We start from the raw sequence: 20389 nt of genomic DNA on the forward strand, positions 1-20389 counted from the left end.
TGTTAATCCCTGAAGTAGTGGCCAGAATGCAAAAACAACATTCGACCTAGAGGAAGAGGCAGCTTATAAAAAAATAGTGGGAGTAGCGCAACAACAAACACACTGATTCATGCGGAATTTGAGCTCCATATTTCCCCGTCAAGAGAAACAACGCACAGCCAGACTCCATCGCTCCAAATCTCTGTGCAGGATGATTTAGATATCCAGGGTCGATAAAACACCTTGTTATGCCGAAGCCCAGCTACTAGAGTGTATTCTTTGCATCGGAAGATCAAGAAGTAAGTATATTCGATAGTGATTCGCGAGAGAGAATGCTTGTGTTTACACAAGTGTTACTGTCACGTCACTTTGTACAGGTTGCAGTTCAGGGCGTGGGTTTATTCTAGCATCTGTAAATTGTACAGGCACGATCACCAGAGAAACATAATGGCGAGAACGTTAAGTTTAACGTCACATGTGACATCACCAGTAATGGTGACATACATCGATCAGAAATGCATGATAGTGCATGATTTAACAAAAGTTCTCAACAAAATGCTACAGGTAAGATAAGGTAACGAGCTGAACGAACCACTGATGCATGCACATCAGATCCATTGAATGTTGAGCGAGCTGCCTTTCACTATTACCTAGGTTGACCCTTGCCTGACCTCCGTCTGGGTCGAGTAATTGTATTACCCCTAAGATACCTGAACATGTTAGCATGATCACATGACCTGTAATGCACTTTTCGGTACAGCAGTTCAAGACGACCTCTTGTTGACATTCCTTTGTGTTCCTCCATTGTTCCTCAACAATTTCTTTTGCTTCTTGACCAACTGCCATGTTTTCAACCAACGAAGTATAGTGGTTCGATTCGAAGTATAAGGGACTATTCAAAATTTACTTCAAGGGGAAGGCCGGAGGATTTTCTATTTTCATGGTGATTTTTCCCTTGGTTCCCCCAGTAAATTATGGAAAAAATGTATGCCCCCCTATATTATCTGAGGGTTTTCTTCCACGGTCCCCCAGCTATACATACATGCTTACACACTAAAACACATAGAGTCTGACAAGTTAATCACACTTCGCAGGAACAATACAGTGGTCATTTAGTCAATGATATAACAAAACATTTCAGAGTTACAATCGAGTACCTATAAAAATCATGTTTTGCCGGGACTGTAAGTGGCACACTTTTCGGAAGGCTAGTAATGAACTAGTCAGGTTGTAAATTTCTGGAGAAAAGTTGCCTATTAAAGATCAATAATTTTTTTGTCATGTCCACTATAAATGATCCATTTTATAGCCCTTTTCTTGATAATTGTATGTATGTATGTATGTATGTATGTATGTATGTATGTATGTATGTATGTATGTATGTATGTATGTATGTATGTATGTATGTATGTATGTATGTATGTATGTATGTATGTATGTAAGGATAGATGGATGGATGGATGGATGGATGGATGGACGTCCGTCCACTCAAATATCCCGAGAAGCGCACTACTTACAGACTTGACATTTAATTTGGAGATGCAAAATATGATTATGACGAACTAGTATTTTTTTTTTTGATATTGTTGAAAATATGCAAATTAGCTCAAGGAAGCCGTTTTTAGAAAAAAATAGTCTTCATAATCGTTGGTCAGACAGCTTTGATATTTGGTATACAGGTCCCTAGAGATGACCTTATTTTGATTTGTTCAAATTGTTATTAAATATTCAAATTTGTATTTTTAAGACAATTCTTGTAATTTTTGGTCAAAAAATTCGTTAAAAATCTTCAAAACTGTTGGTCAAACAGCTTTGATATTTGGGATTAAGGTCTCTAGGGATAACCTATTTCACATTTGTTCAAATTGTGTAGAATTGCGCAAATTTGATTTGTAAGACAATATTTGTCATTTTTTGTCAAAACGTTTTTTCGCAAAACTCTTTACAGGTTTATAGATGATGAAAATATGATATATTAAAATTATGATGAAATCTATAATTTTGTGTTTTTGCTACAATTTTTGCCATTTTTGGTCAAAAAATTTGTTTCTCAACAGCTACTTGTCTGATAGCGTTGATATTTGGTATACAGGTTTCCGTGGGTTAACTTAATATGATGTATTGAAACTGTGATGAAATCTGCAATTTTGTAATTTTGTGGCAATTTTTGCCATTTTTGGTTAAAAATTTGTTTCTCAAAAACTACTTGTCTGATAGCTTTGTTATTTGGTATATAGGTTCCTAGGATTTATCTTAATGTGATATATTGAAATAATGATGGAATCTTCAATTTTGTATTTTTGCAGCTGTTTTTGCCATTTTTGGTCAAGCTAACCTAAAATGAATCGGCAAAGATAGCTTCCTTTTTCTTAAATGATCACATCGAGAGCGAATAGGCAGACAGCTAAACCGGAGAGATAACACATGAGTTTGTTTGGTACACTCAGGACAAGTTCTTTATTGCGAACAGAAAAAGGCCCTGAAGGGCCTAGAACAGAACTTTCTCCCAAGGAGAGAGACCATATCCACTATTCTAAAACTACAAAAGGTATCAAAGCTAAAAAGGCAAAGCATACAGAACTCGAATGCAGAGATAAAAGAAAACAAAATATTTATTTTTACAAGGAGTGGGTAGGTTGAGAAAGAAAAGCTATGTCTGCTAGCTACGTGCAAGTGTGGCTGACAATTTGCCTCAATCTCTGTCCCCTATATATACCTGAAGGGAGGTCAGTGCAAAAAGGTCTCGCCAAAGGTCTCGAAACAGAGTGTCAAAACGGTCTAGTTGGCCTGGTTGGTGTAAACGTGAGATGAAGTCTGGAATATCATTGATGCGACCAGGGATGTGGATTGCCTTGACATGGAAATTATGGCGAACAGAAAGCCAAAAGAGATGTCTAAGGATATCCATGACTAGGGGTTCACGAAAAGTACCCTTGTTAATAATGGCTTTTGCTGTGGTGCTATCTGCATGGATCATTAATTAATTAATTTATTTATTCTGCCAGTAAGGGGCCCATCTGCAGGCTGCCAAATACAGAGACAAAACCTCTTTGTTATTGATGTGCACATTGTTAATTTTTGGCCAATCTATTTGCCACATAGTATATTGCCAATCGCCTTGAAAATAGATGCCAGATGCATGTTTCGATGCATCCATGAGAAGATGTGATACAGGCCACGGATCTAGAGAAATAGGCCTACCATTAAAAATATACATACAGTCACGCCACCACAAGATGTCATTACGGATAGAATGGGATAGCTTGCATTTATGCCATGGTTTAGTCAGACGATTAATAGCATCAAGGATTATCCGGAGAAAAATTCTCCCTCCACGGACTACCGGAGCTGCCCAGTTAAGCTTCCCTGCCAGGCTTTGGAGTTGCCGCTTTGTCGCCCGAGTTTTATCACTAAAACTCGCAAGGAGATTACTTAATTCAGCCTGCTTTTGAGTTGGCAGTTCGAGCCTCATGGCCTCATTCCGAGAAAATTAATACGTTATGTAGGACATTCTAGTTTCTCCATGAAATACTAAAACCAAGACTATGCAGTAAACTAATCAACACATTCATAGCTTCTATACAGGACTCATATGAATTAGTTATCACAAGAAAATCATCTAGATAAACAATGACAGAGTTATACCCTTTTCTTGACATAATTCTCCGCACTGCTTGTGTGATGCGGCTGAAAATGGCTCGGGATTTACGAGCCCCAAATGGCTGTCTAGTATCATACATGTAAGTGAAGTCACTGTCATTCTGAAATTTCTCCTTAAACCGAGTGCATTCATAGTCAGAAGCAAACTGAACGATATGCATATTTCAAATCAACTTTGGCCATGAAACAATCAGGGGTAATCAATGAAATTGCATCTTGGAGTGTTTGATACTTGAATTTATCAAGTGAAGCATAATCATTAACTGCTTTGCCGACTGGTTGGCTGCAGTCATGGATCAGCCGAATTTCATCACAATCTTTTTTAAGGATAGCACCTAATGCTCTCACAACTGTTAGGATGGTATTAGTGCAAACATACTGGCCACTGAATTTCAGTCAAAATTTGCTTTTCAACTTTCTTGCAAAATTCTGGTTTGGTGGCTGAAGAATAATTGCGCTTTCTGCACACATGAATCGGGGTCAGTGATATGAAAACCATTAGTGATGCCAGAAATCAGGAAATCATGGTCGAGATTATCTCTAAGTCCATTTATCCAGTTGGGCAAAAAATCTGTCAAACTTGGAGCAGCCTGAATAATGAACTGTGGGGTGATGGTGATTGTGTCCCGTTTTTTGACTGATGTTGGGTCTGTGGGTGAGCTTTTCCACAGCCTGGGACAATACAAGAATTGGTATATTTACATGTTTCCCTAACCCTGACGAGAGTTATATTTTCGGCAAATTTCCACACTGTTATGAGAAGTTTGGCTATTTCCCATCAATTGGTTGCTCTTAAAGGCCACAGGGTTATTGAGAAAGATGTTTAGGTCGGGTAAATCACTGCCCCTAGCAAACCCATGATTGGCTTGTAGCCATCGACGTTCCCTGTCATAATTTAGCACACAGTGCCAGTCATAATACAATGCCAATCTAAATATCTTAAAGGTATATGCCATATAGTTTGTTACGGTGTACTCCACGACAAAGTTATTTGACTCCGCGTCCTTTTATACCGAAATTTACTGTACGACGAATCTCCACAGGTTACAGACGCAGGTGTATAATAATGTTTAGTATGAAATGTTTGTTCAATGTTTTATTTTCTCTGTATCAACCAATTGTCTATTATTCTATCCCGACATAGAACACCAAATGCTGCATTCAGCAACATACTAATACATACATACGTAAATGACCATTGTTATTGTTGACAAATGAATTCTAGTCTGGACTTAATTCGAGATCTCTTTTAAACAATAACAACGCTGACAGTTTACTGTCTGGTCTGTGTTGACTGCTAAAGACTGGACATTTCATGACGCTTGAGTGAGGAGAACAAGATACTGCAGTAGATGTATAAAACAACCCACTATGAATATTACCAAAGTTTGCAGCTTAAGGAGTGTAAATACACTGGTTGGGTTTACCTGTACACTTTTGGAGTTTATCTGTCACCCAGGTAGCTACTATGGTTCTCTTTTCATCGGGACCCCTGGGCGGTTTTTTCCTTAGTCCCTCTAAGGATTGTGGTGTTTTTGTCTGGTCCCCCTTAATTTTTCTTTGGGGAAGGAGTGGGCCCCCCCCTGAAAATCCTCCGGGGCCGCCCTGGAAGTAAATGCTGACACTCCCTAACTGGGTTGACCCATGCCTGACCTCCGTCTGAGTCGAGTAAGTGTATAACCTCCACATACGTCAACATGATAGCATGATCCCATGATCTGTAGTGCACTTTTCTGTACAGCAGTTCATGTCGATCTCTTGTTGGAATTCTTCTGTGTTCTTCCATTGTTTCTTGACAAACTCCGCTTTTTGAACAATTGCATTGTTTTCAACCAACGAAGTATAGTGGGTCGAAGTATAAAAGGGAGAAGTAAGTAGTAGAGGGAGGCTACATGAAATGGGGAAGTTATCATCGTTGTCTGTTTGTTATATGCTGAAATATCACCTAACCAATGACTAATACATCATTGTGGCAGACTTTGAAGAACTCGTCTCTTTTCATGCTAGTAGCAAATGCTTCAGGATTGGTGCATATGACACCATCAACGAAAAGAAAAAGGTCACTGTGAATCGCACATTCATGTAGCAGAGCCATAAAGACGCACTTTTCATTACATCCCGATAGGACATCACGTCAACAAAATGGTTTCTATCATACTGGATACGGTTTACTCCTTTCTCGTAAGCCAAACTGATGTTATAATGACAGTAATATTATTAATGGTGCTTGCAGCGTTGTGGAGTAAACACGCGCCAAACGGATTTCCTCCTGGGCCAGTTTCATGGCCCTTTGTTGCCAACTCCTCAGGTGAGCTCATGTATAAAAGAAGGAAATTTTTGGACCAATCGATGTCTTTTTGTAGTATTGCCGCTAGAAAGGATAGCTTTTCAGTTAGGCATCTTGAAAAACGCGGAAGGAGTATATCTGCACTTGGTCAGAGAAACTATAAACGTTTAATGTTGTCAACACAATTTGAACACTGAAAACGTAGATAACCCATTGAACAAAAGACAGCATAGACAGAATGTTAATAAATTAATGTACAAAGTATCAAAAGTTGTCGCTGAGGGCGTTCTAAACGAATGATGGTAAAGTGTTGTGTGTGTCGGCAAAAAGTCTGTAAATTTGCGAGTACCTGAGTGAACGTGAAATTCTCCATCGACAATTTCAGGCGGTACCCTCACTTCGTTTCAGGTATGAGGGGCGATCTGTCAGAGAATCTGTTAGCCCTAAGTGAGCGGTACGGTGACATACTCTCCGTGAAGACAAAAGGACGGAAAAAAGTTGTCATTAACGACGTCCACTTGATCAGAGAAGCCTTAGTAAAGAAGGAGTTTGCTGGAAGACCATGGAGATTTTTCAGTGAGTGCAAAAACATTCCCGACGTTCCATATTTTCAAATTATAAAGTAACAAATATTAAGAGTTAATACATTTTTCAGCGTATGGGTGCACGATAAAATGCAAAATAAAACCTTGACATTGTAAGAATCAAAGGAAGTACTTAATAGATTGCTGTGCAAAATGCTCTGATATACAGGTGAGATTTCCCTTAAAGTGACTTAGAGTCTTTGTAATTATGGACGTAACTGACTGTCAAATAATCTTATAAGCAATTTTTCGGCAATGTAGTGATATTATAGCAGTGAGGGCGATTTGTAACGCAGGTACACACATCACAGTTTCTATCAGAATTGTATTATGACGCCCTTTCCATCATTTTGAAGATGACTTGCTCAGTGAAGGAGGGAAAGATATTACCGACTGCAGTTACTCACCAGAGTATGTGGCACGGCGCGAACTTTTGATTCGATCGTTAAGGTAGGAAATCCATGCAGAAATCTTTCGCCCACCTCCCGCCGTCCAACCCGTCCAACCACCTTCTCATCCATGAATCCTCCGGCTATCTGCCAACCATCCATCCATCAACTATAACATCCATTATCAATCCATCCTCTATCCATCAAACTCACCCGACTGCCTTAAAATTGACTGTACTCATGGACATGCTCATGCACGTTTTGTATTATTTTCCTTTCTTATGCACTAATGAGTTTTAATATACTTGCAAGTTGTCATTCACGATATGTGTTCAAGACGTCATGCCTTCTCCGGTACAGTTCGCAGATGGACGAGGATTTTCAAAAACAGAAAAGGAAAACAAACCAAATGATTGCTTCCAAAATACAGTAATGTATCAAGCATTGTTGTTACTTTTATCACAGTCCCTCGGTGATTTTATGTAACGTTTGTAGCGTTTTTGACGCCATATCCCGTGTACATTACCTGCATCTCAGAATGACAATATGCTAAACTAACGGCGCTTACCATTCTTAGGAATGCTACTGTTAGACAAAGGATGGAAGAATCTGCCAGAGAAGCGTTTCTGCAAGTGAAACATTCCATCTGCGACAGAAATGGAAAGCCCTTCAATCCGCAGCCCTACTTAGCGTTGGTCGTCGGCAGCGCTGCTACTTCTATGTGTTTTGGTCGGAAGTAAGTATGTGATGAAAAACTGCCTGCAGAGGATTGCAGTAGTCCTGTATATCACATTAAAAAGGCTCAATTATAACCTCATAGCGAGTTTTCAACAAATGCCGTCATTTTAGTGTGGAATATGGAACGATATTCAATAGGCATAAAACGCGTCAATTAGGCCAAAAAAGAAAAAGAAATGTTTCTGGTCAGCGCGCGCGTCACTTGAACAACAGCGCGTCACCCTTTTTTATGTTTGTGGCCGGCGGCCGTGGCTGAGACCAAACCAAAATGGCTGAAGAGAAAGAGAAAATTCTTTGGGGGCATGATCAGTGACTGCATGAACAGTATATATGTGACTATATTGATAAAAATATAAAACTGACCCTCCTCCCTCCCTTGAGGGGAAAAAATAAAAATAAAAAAAAATAAAATGCGCGTCGCCGCACCATTTTTTAAAGAAAGACCTGACCAGAAACATTTCTTTTTTCTTTTTGGCCTTATTTGCAGTCTTTGTTTTGACACAGATGTGTTTTGTGGACTCGCCACACTGCTTCTTCCAGCGTCCAGACGCTAACAGACGTAACATGTCTGTTCAGATCGTCTCTATCTGCGCGTGTCTCACAAATTTATTATTTAGGAGCTTTTGCAAGTCAAAGTAGCCTACACGCCACTGGTCGATTGCAGATCTTTAGTTTTCAAGACATGTTTCAACTCTGCACTCAAAATTTAAACGACATTGTTAATGATACGTTTTCTGTCAGGTACAAGATTGATGATCCTGAATTTCGAGAAATAATGAGTGCATTTGAAAATGTCCTCGAAGGATTCGGTCACGCAGTCCAAGTCGATATGTTCCCGATTTTGCGACACGTACCGACTAAGGGTGTCCGCGAATGTAAGAAAGTTGTAAGCGACTGGCTGATGCTAATTCAGTCGAAAATCGATCAGCGAAAGACGCAGCATAACGAAGGTATGTCATTAAAACCTTGCATTTATGGTGATATTCCTGTTATGGACGTAGTACATCAAAATTTTTTTTAGAATAATGCAGACGATACCATTATGTTAGAAGTTTCGTGACTTCATGACTGGGCTATTGCTGTTTTTGTTGACGCTCCCCGTGAATGTACCTTTGACTTTTACTGGCACGCTATCACTTTAAATTTCATTTACAATGGAGAGAAAATGGTTAGGAATTACCAGTGCAACCATTCAAATCGTTTGTTATTACCATAACATGAATATAGTTTTTGTCAGTGGCCGGCACAGCAGCAGCAAACTGGTCAACAACAACATCACCATCACCACCGTTACCACGAACATTATCATCATTTACCACCGCAAAATTGCGCAAATGCCATCCTCATCACGGTGGCCATCGCTATCATCACTAACACACCGACTTTCATCACCAACACTGCTTCTATCACAGTGACCACCATAGCAACCACCACCGCCACCACTGCCAACATCACCGACAATGCTACATCATCGCAACCATCGGCACCTGTCCATCACCGACACCGACACCAATCCGCCATCATTGCCATAAATACCACATTATCGCGACGGCAAACGAAAGCTACTGCATCACAATCACCAAAATGATGATGTCATAACCGCAATCACTCCCCCTTTAAGCATAATGATGACGATAGTTAGGCAAAATACAAATAATAGGTGTCGTTCAAATTAGGTCGGAACCTTCTTATTTTGCCATTTTTGGCCTATCAAAGTGGGCCTACGTCGCAGGTTGCTGTGTATTAATCTGTATGTGTGTCTGTAACATGTCTGCATGTGTGTTTGTCTGTGTGTGATGAATTTTTTGCATCAATATCTCTCAAACCTCTTCATAAGGTAATGAACTTTCTTCCTTACAGTACATATCTGGATTGACCAGACCATAAGTTGACAAAACTGGCTATACCCATCAAAAATACTCTGATATAACATCAGTGAAAGTGGTTTGGCATTTTTACTCAAGCTAATAATTAATTAGTGTATTTAAGAAGATTCCCTAATTGGTAATTAATATTGTATAGACTTGACAAAATTTGACAGAATGCCATGTTCATTGAAGACACTATGATATAATATAATATTACCATGCCTTGCCAGTCGCATTTTGATTGGTCGAGCTGAACCACGTGACTGACCACAAATATACAGTAATGGTCTGTTTATATGCCCGTGAATATGAATAATAAGATTAACAACTCAAAGTATCGTAACTTTACAGCTCAAACGTAAATCATAATCAATCACAAAATAAAATGGAGCACTTGTGGAACAGGTTGAGATACTTTTTTCTGAAAATATTTCCAGATTTGCCAATATTTTACAGAGCGCGTGACAGTGCGTCGCGTATTGCTCAGTTCTGGGGCCCAGTTGTCGTTCGCTCCGAAAATTTTCGCAAATTTTGACGGTTTTCTCCGGTTCGTTGATAATATAATTGAAATAACAGACTCCGCACTGACCCGTAACGTTTTTTACGGGCGCTGGCGAGAGGAAAACCAAATAAACGGGCTCGGCAAGCCTCGCCCGTTAATTTTTGGCTTTCCTCTCGCCCGCGCCCATAAATAAACGTTAATAGTCAGCGCGTCGCCCGTTCTTTTTATAATAATGGTTTACTCCACTTGCACTGTAGGCCTCCAGCCCTATGTACTGGAATTTTCTTATACATTACAGAAAAAGAAGCAGTGACAGAACACAGTCGCCTTGAGAATGTACATAAAATACAGTGAATTTCTTTCAAAAGGGAATAGGAACCAGCATTTCCCGATAACAATACCGAAAAAAATAAATCAGTTAACCAACTCCTTTCTTTTCTTAAATGCATAAAATAAGTACAAGCTTAACTTTCTTAGGACATTCGTATTTGCTGTTGACATAAGTTGTATAAATTTATCTATAGAAGGGTTGACAAGAAATTGAGAAGGTAAGTATTTTACCCTGGTTGAGTTATATAACTTAATATTCGTTTTCGATGCATCCATTGTTACAAATACACAATCTGTTTTCTCGTGGGGTATTCTTCCGTCGACCTTGTTCAATATGAAGTGAGTGGTTAGATAACCGAAAGGATGTTAACGTGGCTTTAAAAATGGGCTTCAAGGTGGTGAGAAGGTAAGGTTCTGTCAGTAGAGCAGTTTTAAAAAGTCTAAGAGATTGTAGCTTGCAGTATGTACTAATTTCCACGTTCAAATCTTGCAGGTCTATATCTAAACATCGCTGTCTAAACTCAGAAAGAAATTTTGTTTCGTTACCAACTCCCTGATTGCACCATGCCTAGGCAAACCCATAGTGAAACAGTAGAGATCTCACAGCTTTTGCCCAACACTCACAGTTTCTTTCAGCCAGTTTACATTGCTCCTGGTACGCATGAAAAATATATTTCTTAACATCAACGTTTGTTAAACGTAGCCAGAACTTAATAATTTTTGGAAGTCTTAACGCTCTCATACTAAATCTTCCCAGTTCTCCTCTCACAGCAATATTAACAACTGAACCATGTTGACGCAAGAGAAATTTACAAAACATAAAATGAATTCTTTCTATATCAGGCACTTGAATATACCCCCATACCTCTGAGCAATAATTCAAAATTGGTGATATTTTTGCATCAGAAATCTTTAAGCATGTTCTGACTGGAACATCATCTATAGCTTTGAATTGAGAGCGGGCTATAGAGTATAAAGCTTTAGGGGTTGGTCCTCTAACACTTTTTGTGTCTTAAACCATATGCCACTACATGAAAATACTATACCAAGATACTTGAAATAGGTAACCACTTTGACTGGCTGACCCCGATAAAATCATTTTTTCATAGTTTCGCAAACGCCCACCTCTTCTAAAAAAACAACAACATTTGTTTTTTCAAGATACACATTGAGTTTACATTTTACACAATAAGAGTCTAACTCGTTGAGTAATTTCTGCAGTTTGATTCTCGTTTCAGCAATCAGAACCATGTCATCCGCAAAGAGGAGATAAAAAATTTGCACCAATCCCATAGAACAGCCACACACCCAAGTAATCATAGTAAATTCTTTATGAAGATCGTTTAGAAAAAAGGAAAAAGATATCGGGAAAGTAAACAACCCTGTCTGAGCCCATGTGGACAATTAAAAACTTTGTAAGCCCTTCCCTTCCGAGAACACATGTTTTCACCTCAGAGTAAATGGCGTACAACATTTCAAGCATTTTCCCCTTAAGTCCCGCTTCCCACAACTTAAGAAAGAGGGTTGTTCTATGAACTTAGTCAAACGCCTTCTCAAAATCAACAAATTAAGACGCAATACAATCTATCATGGCTCACACTTAAACATTTTTGAACAAGTGTTTGTAAAATAAAAAGAGTGTCTGCCGTAGTATACCCTTTACGGAAGCCAGCTTGTTCTTCTCTGAACTGTACACAATTGTCTTGCCAAATTTGCAACCTGTTATACAAAATTCTGGTAAATATTTTACTTATGACAGGTAAAAGTGTTACCCCTCTATAATTGTTTGGGATCTGTTTGTCGCCTTTCTTAAAGATTGGTATAATAATACCTTAAGCCCAAATCGAGGGAAAATTGCTCGAATTGAAAATAGCATTGAAAAGTTCACGTAACATGGGAATAAGTACAGAACTACATGCCTTAAAAAACATTGGTGGGATTCCGTCTATTCCAGGTGATTTGTCACTTTTTTTAAATTTCATACTTGCTACTATTTCTTCATCAGTAATCGGTTGATCTAAAGTGTCAATGACGGTTTCGTTCACCCCCGAGATCTCTGCATTCGTAAAACTGTCAATAGACTCATGCATGTATGTCAGCAGATCTCTATATTGCTCTTGTTACTTGCTAACCTGAGGGTTGTCAAGATTCTGAATGTAGTTAAACCATGCATCATTATTAATGCATGGTGATGTGTGGATTTTGTGCTTTTTAAAAAAGACCAAAACTTCTTTGAATCCTTTTCCCTTAGTACTGTGCTAAATCAATTCTATGAAGTCTATCTATCTGAAACTTGGATTTCTTTTCTTTTATTAAATTGCGATACTCTTTTTTCTTTTATTTGTACTGCTCCAAATCTTCCACATTCCTGTTTTTCCTGTACATATACTCAAAGACTTGTAAACTGAATTACGAGCGTTCTGGCACTCTTCATCGAACCAAGTGTTTGTATTCCATGCACAACGCTTTGAATCAGTCATTTGAGGCTTGGCAGCTTTGTAAAAAACTGATTAAACTTAGTTGTCAAGCAATTAACATCTACTTCAGAAGTAAGAAGATCTGTAAATTCTGCAATAAGAACTTCGTAAGAACTTTCAGAAAAATTATTAACAAAGTCAGCAGTATCAGTGCGATACTTTATGAATGGTTTTGAAAGTGGTACTTGTTAGGTGACACTGACACTTCGCCCATCACTTGTACAATTTTGTATGTTTTGTATGGGCATTGAAAATGAAAAGAGCAATGGAAAATGGTCAGACTCAAATCTGTTACCAACTCTAAAATATAAAAATGCCCTTTGCATACTCCGATGATCCTTGTGGGGTGACACTAAGTCAAGTATCCATGTGATACTCTCATTTCCTGGCAGACAAAATTTCAGCCAAATTACAGCCTTCTTGATTAGGGTGTACGAATAGAAGCAAAGCTTTTATAACCATCTATGCTGAACACCTGTTTCCCAGTAGCCAAGGTCATGATGTCATACTTTTTATGTATTCAGTAAATTCTCTTGTCCCCCATTTTGATTTAAGGTTGAATGCACCTCGGGGACAGACATTCGGACTCTCAAACTTTTACAATTTTCTTCTGATATACCACTTGTTGGGGTTCATTTTCAAGCTCATGGTGTAAGAAAACTTATCACCGGCCTAGTTTTTCGAAATTCGAAAATTTTTATTTTTCTTCATAGACTTAACACAGGGATGGCGGCCATTTTGAATTTCAAATATCGGTAAACCTTTGGTTATTTGTTTCTCAAGTACCAAAATTTGCACGGTGACCCCCGAATTTTATTCTTGATTTTGAAAGAGAATGGTTGAAAGATTCCTTAAGGAAAGTTGGAGCAAAAGTTTAAGTCTTTCACTTTCGAGGCGCATACTACCTTAAGTCCCTTGATATTCCAAACAATGAAATTCAAGTTCGATATGAGCTTAATATCTTGCTTTTTTGGTTGCTGCAGGTTTTGGCCTTGGTCGCATTGCTAGTCAGTGCTGTCGTGTGGCTGCGAGCGCACTTGATTTGCATAATGTCTTTCAGTGTTGACTGGCATGCGTATCGCCTATTGCGCTATCTCGTCGTAGCCGTACCATATTTTGTTTTCTGGAGTTTTCACCACTAATTTGTCGAATTTCAGCCAAGCCTTAATATTACCTCCTCGACTTGGCAGTTCTCCTCTCTTGGCAAGTAATTTATTGCAAATAGCTGTCGTACGTGGCATAAAGTCCTCATCTACACTTATATCTGTGCCTTTCAGTTTGAAAGCATTTCGAAGTATCAACTCCTTTTCTTTAAAAAAGAAAACATCACGATGATAGGTTTACACCTTGTACCAAACCTTGGTAAGCGATATCATCGTGCAGGGTGTAACAGTAATTGTGAAATCAAATCGTATAAGGGCCGACCACATTTAATTACCAATTATAGCTTGCGGCCTTCACCACAACAGGTCATAGAAATGACAGTGAAAGATGCTTTTTCAAACAAAACAACTGTAATATTTGACACACATGCATAGAATTGTGAAACGTTTGCTATCAATCATATCAAATTCACTTACATTGACCTGATCATATCATTACCCCTACATAATTTGAAATGCACAACAGTCCTACAGAAATTAATCTAGAGTCATTCATGTTACAACATAAATAACTGCAATGTTACACTTCATAGCTTTAAATTCTTTACCTTATTTTAGTTGTGTAAATTCCTCCGTTTGTTATTTCTGAGGCATTGTATATTTATACTTGAAAAATGCATTATGTTTGTTGATTTTAAAACTAATTTGACTTGCTTTGTTTATTCAAATAAAAGAGAGTGATTAATACTCATTTGAACTGTAATCATTGTTGATAGAAATATTTGGTCTTTCATTAAGCCCATGTAAAATAATCGTAATCATACCAATCCATAATCCAATGGCATTAGGTCAGAATTCGTAAGACAATAGTTGTAAACATAGACACAAACAGCACAGAACAGACAGTAAATAGACGGTACACAAACAAAGTCATATTCATGAAAGAAAGATACATGGACCTCTGGCCAGAAGACCAAGAAGTGATGTCAGGTGTTTCGAAAATAGTAACTGACCCCATGCTTGTTTTTATATCATAGGTACACAAATTGTTTTCTTTGGATGAATTTTTATAGCGATATTCTTCAAGTAATCTCGCATTTTTAAATATTGCCGCATTTTTTGAAACAGTTGAACGTCTGTGAACAAGGCCGTACACTAGTTAACCTCAAAGTTCTCGTGGATTTGTATTTTTCATACCAATGTTTACATGGTTTTTGATTTTCTTTACTTCCGCGTTTATATGTGGCTTAAAAAAACTTCGGTTCAGCGAGTGAACCTGTGTGTCTTGTACATGGAACCACAAGTCGGCTGTTTGCATTGGCCTGATGATGATGATGATGGAGGTGGTGGTGGTGAAGGTCAAAATCATCGTCATCGTTATAATCATCATCATCAGCTGCAGTAGCAATAGCAGTGGCAGAAGCGGCAGCAGCATCATCGCCAGCAACAGCGTCGTCATCACCGCAATTAACAATGTTCATTAGACCATACTACACTTTTACAGCCTATTTCCTTGTAAATCATTTTAACAGAAGAGATCCACGGTATTATTGACGGCCTGTTAAAATTCCTGAAAGATGCGGATGAATCTGGTAGAGACGTGAGCAGTTGGCTTACAGACGTTAACGTGAGGCAAATACTATCTAATGTATTCGTAGGTAAGGGAATTAAAATGCTTATTGCATGATGAGGGATGCCCTATTTAACTTGTACATGTGAAAGAACCATAGCTATGTAGTTCTCACAGCATTTCACTTCAATTTTCAAATAGAGTATCTTATATTAAAAAAAACTAATCCACACTAGATAAGAGACTCGTGTCACAAAGTGCCTTAAACATTGACAACAGAAGTCCTTTTTATCTTAAGAGAGTATTCATCATATCACAGACAACCAGACGTATTTCTTTTTGTGCTCGATGATGTCCGTCAATGTCATGCTTAATTAAGTTTTGTTCTACAATTATTTAATGCCAAAAGTGTCAGTGGTAATGAAAGAAAAGTTATGAAGCGTATGGATGATATATACTGTATACGTATACTTCCGAAGGCCAGTTTTTCGCAAAAAATTCATCAACGAATGCAAGGGAAAATTTGAAAAGAAATCAAAATATGTGAGTTGACTAAATCGCCGAGCTATAATATGACCATTCAACGTCTAAATTTTATTCACCTGCACAACCTGATACCTTGGACAAAATTACCCTCCTATAATTGGCGTTTGTTGATGAATTTAACGAAATGAAAGGCAGGGGCATAGTTTTAGTATTGGTTCGCATAACAATGAACAATAATCAAAATTTTGAAATTCAAGAATATTTCCGAAAGTCGGTATTAATACAAGCGGGATAATGACCGTTCTGTTTTTGAAATTTTTGCCGTTTGGCCGATGGTTTCACAAATCTCTCTCTTTAACACACAGCTGCAGTGGCCCCGGCTGTAACCACCATGACTTGGTTCGTTGCCTGTTTAGTCAATTACCCGGCTGTGCAGACGAGAATGCAGAAGGAAATTGAAGATGTAATTGGACGAGAGAGTCTGCTGCTGTCGTCCGACGCTGATACATTACCGTACTGCCGAGCTGTTATTCTTGAGGTCTTGCGAATAAGAACGGTTGCACTCAAAGGTCTACCGCACCAAACTCTCGAAGATACTTGTTTAGGTAGGTATGCCTTTAGTGTTGTGTTGTTTGCGACAGTTTAATCTAGGTCAAGTGTTGAACGTTTGATTAACGATTATTGTTTTAGAAGAATCAAATTTAAGATTTTGGAAAAAATTCAATTTGACTACTATGTCTGACACATGACATGCCAATAATGGTCCAGTGCACAAGTTCTTATACTGTGCCAAAAAGGCCCCTGAAATAGCAATGATTCAGTAAAGGCGATCTGACTGACTGTATATACGTCTTTACTTTGCCTCTAAGGCTGCGTTAACAAATAACGATTAGGGGGGGGGAGCTGGAGGAATCTCGATTGAAATCTTTTTTTTTCAGATCCCCCCTAAGTACCCTAAAAAATTTTCAAATGCCTCCCAACTACATGGTCAAAATTTTTCAAGTCCCCCCAACTATCACAGGCCGCATATTTGTAAAGGATGTGAGCGTAGAAAAAATAAATATGTATTGCGCCGTTCTGCTCACAGGTGTTCAACACTACCTGTATTAGCACTTTGTATAGTCATATTCAAAACGCAAGTTCTTTAAATGTATCAGTGAATTTTTTAGATTTATTGGTTATAAAGGCAACTTGAGTTGATCCAACTCTAGCTAGGTCAACTGCTCCTGCTGAAGAGCACACAAAATGACAATCATGAGAGAGTAGGCAAATTGTGAATTCTGGCTAATTGCCATATTGCACAGTGACCTACCAAAAATTTGTTTCAAAACTACAAGGCATATATGGATTAGATACTACTCAAAATTGACAATACTGGAAGGTTAAAATATTCCGTCAAATAAATGTTTTAATCTCTGAAATTTTGGGTGTAATAATTGCAAATTTGGTTAAAAAATAAATAATTCCATTTGGTCACATATTTTTCTTTTAGTCTTTACTGTTCAAAGTTTTACTTCTGTATCATTTTATAACAAGAATGTGAAAATTTAGAAAATCAAGCATGGTGACCCTATCTTTTTCTTTCATATTTGATTATTCTAATATGCCAGAATTCAAAAATTTCTATGTGTTCTTCCATGTGTTGCTCTCTGGCCTGATCTTGTGTACAAGTATGTTTCACTGTCATGACTGTCATTTGACCCAAACTCTTCTTCAACTACCATGCACATCAGAGTCAGAGCTATCTCTATCACTGCTCAGGTATGCAGTGAAAGTGACACTGCAGTAGCAGAGCATTAATGATATAGTGACACTACCGTCCCATAGACAGTAGCTGTATTAACTTTGATAATTTTGACAATATTTTTGTTCAGTTTTAGAACTGCGTTCTTGTTCTACTCCCTACAGCATGTTGAATTGTCTAGTATTCAGCTTGCTATCACAGCCTATGTATGTGTACCATGCATTTGTATCACTGACAACTGACTGTCAGTCTGGACTCCAATTAAATTATCACCAAATACATATTTGTATTTATATATTTACAGGCTTTGTCGACAAACTAAATATTGAGTGTTTTAGCATACTGTAGGGAGACAGCAAGAAACTATAGTTGTTATATTGCATAGAAATATTGCATAAATCATTAACAGTTGCAGCTTCTAGCCTGTTACTTGGCTCAAGTTTGTTTTTTACGAAAAATCACACGTTTAGATTTTTTCGAGATAAAAGTCATGAAATGTGACAAAATGGTTCTAGATTTTGTTAAATTATTACTAACATTACAACATTTTGATGACATAAAAATGGTATTCATTTTTCATTGAATTACCTACAAAAACTTGGAACTGGAAAATGTAAAACACAAAAGGAATTCGAAACCAAAAATTTTCAAGTCCTCCCCTCTGCTACCCCAAAAATTTTCGGATCCCTCCTGAATTCCTCCAGCCACCCCCCCCCCTCCAACCGTTTTTTGTGAACGCAGCCTAACGCAATTACCTCTTGGTGATGCAGGGGAGGTCATCATCGGGGTACGACCACAAAACTTTCTTTTTGTTCAATATATGGTTATTTCTAATACTTAACGGGGAGAGAGATATAGTCAGAATACGCAACGTAGCAAGCCAACCCCCCCCCCGGAACAATTATTAAAAATATATGTATTACGAAGAAAAATAATCTCCCTCCCCTTTTTCTGGAAAGTATTTCACAGAACAGTGAGCTACACCTTTAAAGATTATAGTCACTGGCGTTGCACTGACATAAAAATCATCGGCAACGAACACTTATATTTTAACTTCCTCAGGTGGCTACAGCATACCTAGCGGAACAGAAATATGGATGTACTTTGGGAGTGTCAACATGAATTCCAAATACTGGCAAGAACCGGAGGAATTTCGTCCAGGTATGTTGCATTTAATTGATCCAGGAAAATTTGAATAAGCTTAGAGTGGAATGGGCGAAATAAAATTATCTCAACCCTCCACCATGGTCCCACTACACACTGTCTCCATAAATATGTTTGGCGTGAACACTGAACAATGGCCCTGTGAGAAACATAACACCGACGCAGCCAATATTCTTTCTGCTATACAGTTTATTGTCAATTATTTGCTTCAGAACTGCGCCACAATTGAGAATCCCATAACAACCATGTTACACTTCCGTCTCCCACACAGAGCGATTCCTGGACGAGGACGGCAATGCTTTGCCGTCGCCGAACACCTTCCTACCGTTCTCCGCTGGGCGTCGTAAGTGTGTCGGAGAGTCTGTGGCGATGGATTTGATGACATTCACCTGTGTCAGTCTATTCCAGCACTTCACGTTCTCGCCGGCACCTGGTCAGGGCAAACCGAGCTTGAAACCTGACTGCAGAACAGGAATCGCTAAATGTTTGCCATACGAGGTGGTAGCTAGGCGACGTATTGGCCGAGATATGGATGACCAAGTCAATAGTAAAGAATGAATGAGTTCAGAGAGTGTGTTGATCTCTCGGGTGCTCTGATTTATGTTAATGACAACGTAAACATGTCACAAGACTCAAGCTATAGATTTTTCTTTTTGCGCACGAACCTTTTGAAAGAATATATAAGCCTGCAACATGAAGAACTTCTTGACTCATCTGCAATGAATTCAAATCCTGTAGCTTATGGGGATGACACAGGCGATTGTGGCGGAGTCCAGTTACTTTTGTATCCGCTAAGTGCCAACCACTCCAAGAAATAACCACCCTCAGTTGCTTTAGTTTAGGATAGGTTTATTCAAGAAGCGGTGAAAACTGGGTAAATAAAGAGATTAAAAATACAAGGTCATTCATTGTCTACATCGGAGAGTCGAGGCAAATCAAGTTCAAAGTAAACGGAATAAAAGAACTAAATTCTACTAAAATATCTAAGCACTGCATTCAAAATGGTCCTCTAAATAATTGGAAAGTCATAAAAGGAAATCAACTTACATCGTTGCGCCTACAGTCCTACTTTTGGCTGGAGTGTTAGTGAGATCCACGTGGCATGTCTACTTGCTTTAAGACAGTGGAGGAAAAACGTGTCTGCCTGGGTGTAATTTAATCTTTAACCTTTTAATTGTTTTACCAAGAAGTTTCTTGACCTTTGTGTCAGAAGGCCTTAAGAAAGATAGAGGGCGATCTTCTGAAAATCTAGAAAGGGTCATGAAGGGTCAATTCAACACACTCCCCGTCTAAAAATGCGCGGTAAGCTGAATTTTTACTAATTATAAATTTCAAATAGAATAAATGCCTACTAATATTTTAGGTCTTAATAAAATCTAAAAAAGCTAAGAGTATATACGAAAGGGTTCGTACTAAGAGAGTCCGTATATAGTGTTCATTGAATTCAATCACAGAGTTCAATTTGTGCTTTCAATCAAAACTAATTCACTAATAGGTCTGAGGTAGGT

At 38.4% G+C, this 20389-nt stretch overlaps 1 protein-coding gene across 2 annotated transcripts; it reads left to right on the forward strand.

Annotated features, from left to right (window-relative positions):
- Positions 1 to 19467, forward strand: LOC139147924 (steroid 17-alpha-hydroxylase/17,20 lyase-like). Of its 2 annotated transcripts, XM_070719148.1 has the most exons (10): positions 1 to 278; positions 5765 to 5947; positions 6335 to 6502; positions 6867 to 6960; positions 7477 to 7635; positions 8379 to 8587; positions 15450 to 15575; positions 16339 to 16578; positions 18780 to 18878; positions 19153 to 19467. In XM_070719148.1, the coding sequence occupies exons 2-10, from the start codon at positions 5782 to 5784 to the stop codon at positions 19437 to 19439; spliced, it is 1548 nt and encodes a 515-aa protein (XP_070575249.1). In that variant the 5' UTR covers positions 1 to 278; positions 5765 to 5781; the 3' UTR covers positions 19440 to 19467. The 2 variants fall into 2 exon arrangements, with proteins under 2 accessions (XP_070575249.1, XP_070575250.1); XM_070719149.1 differs by lacking the exon at positions 5765 to 5947 and having other exon boundaries at positions 4 to 278.
- The last annotated feature ends 922 nt before the right edge of the window (positions 19468 to 20389 follow it).

This window comes from Ptychodera flava, chromosome 13 (genome assembly GCF_041260155.1).
Source record: "Ptychodera flava strain L36383 chromosome 13, AS_Pfla_20210202, whole genome shotgun sequence".
Taxonomy (NCBI): Eukaryota; Metazoa; Hemichordata; class Enteropneusta; family Ptychoderidae; genus Ptychodera; species Ptychodera flava.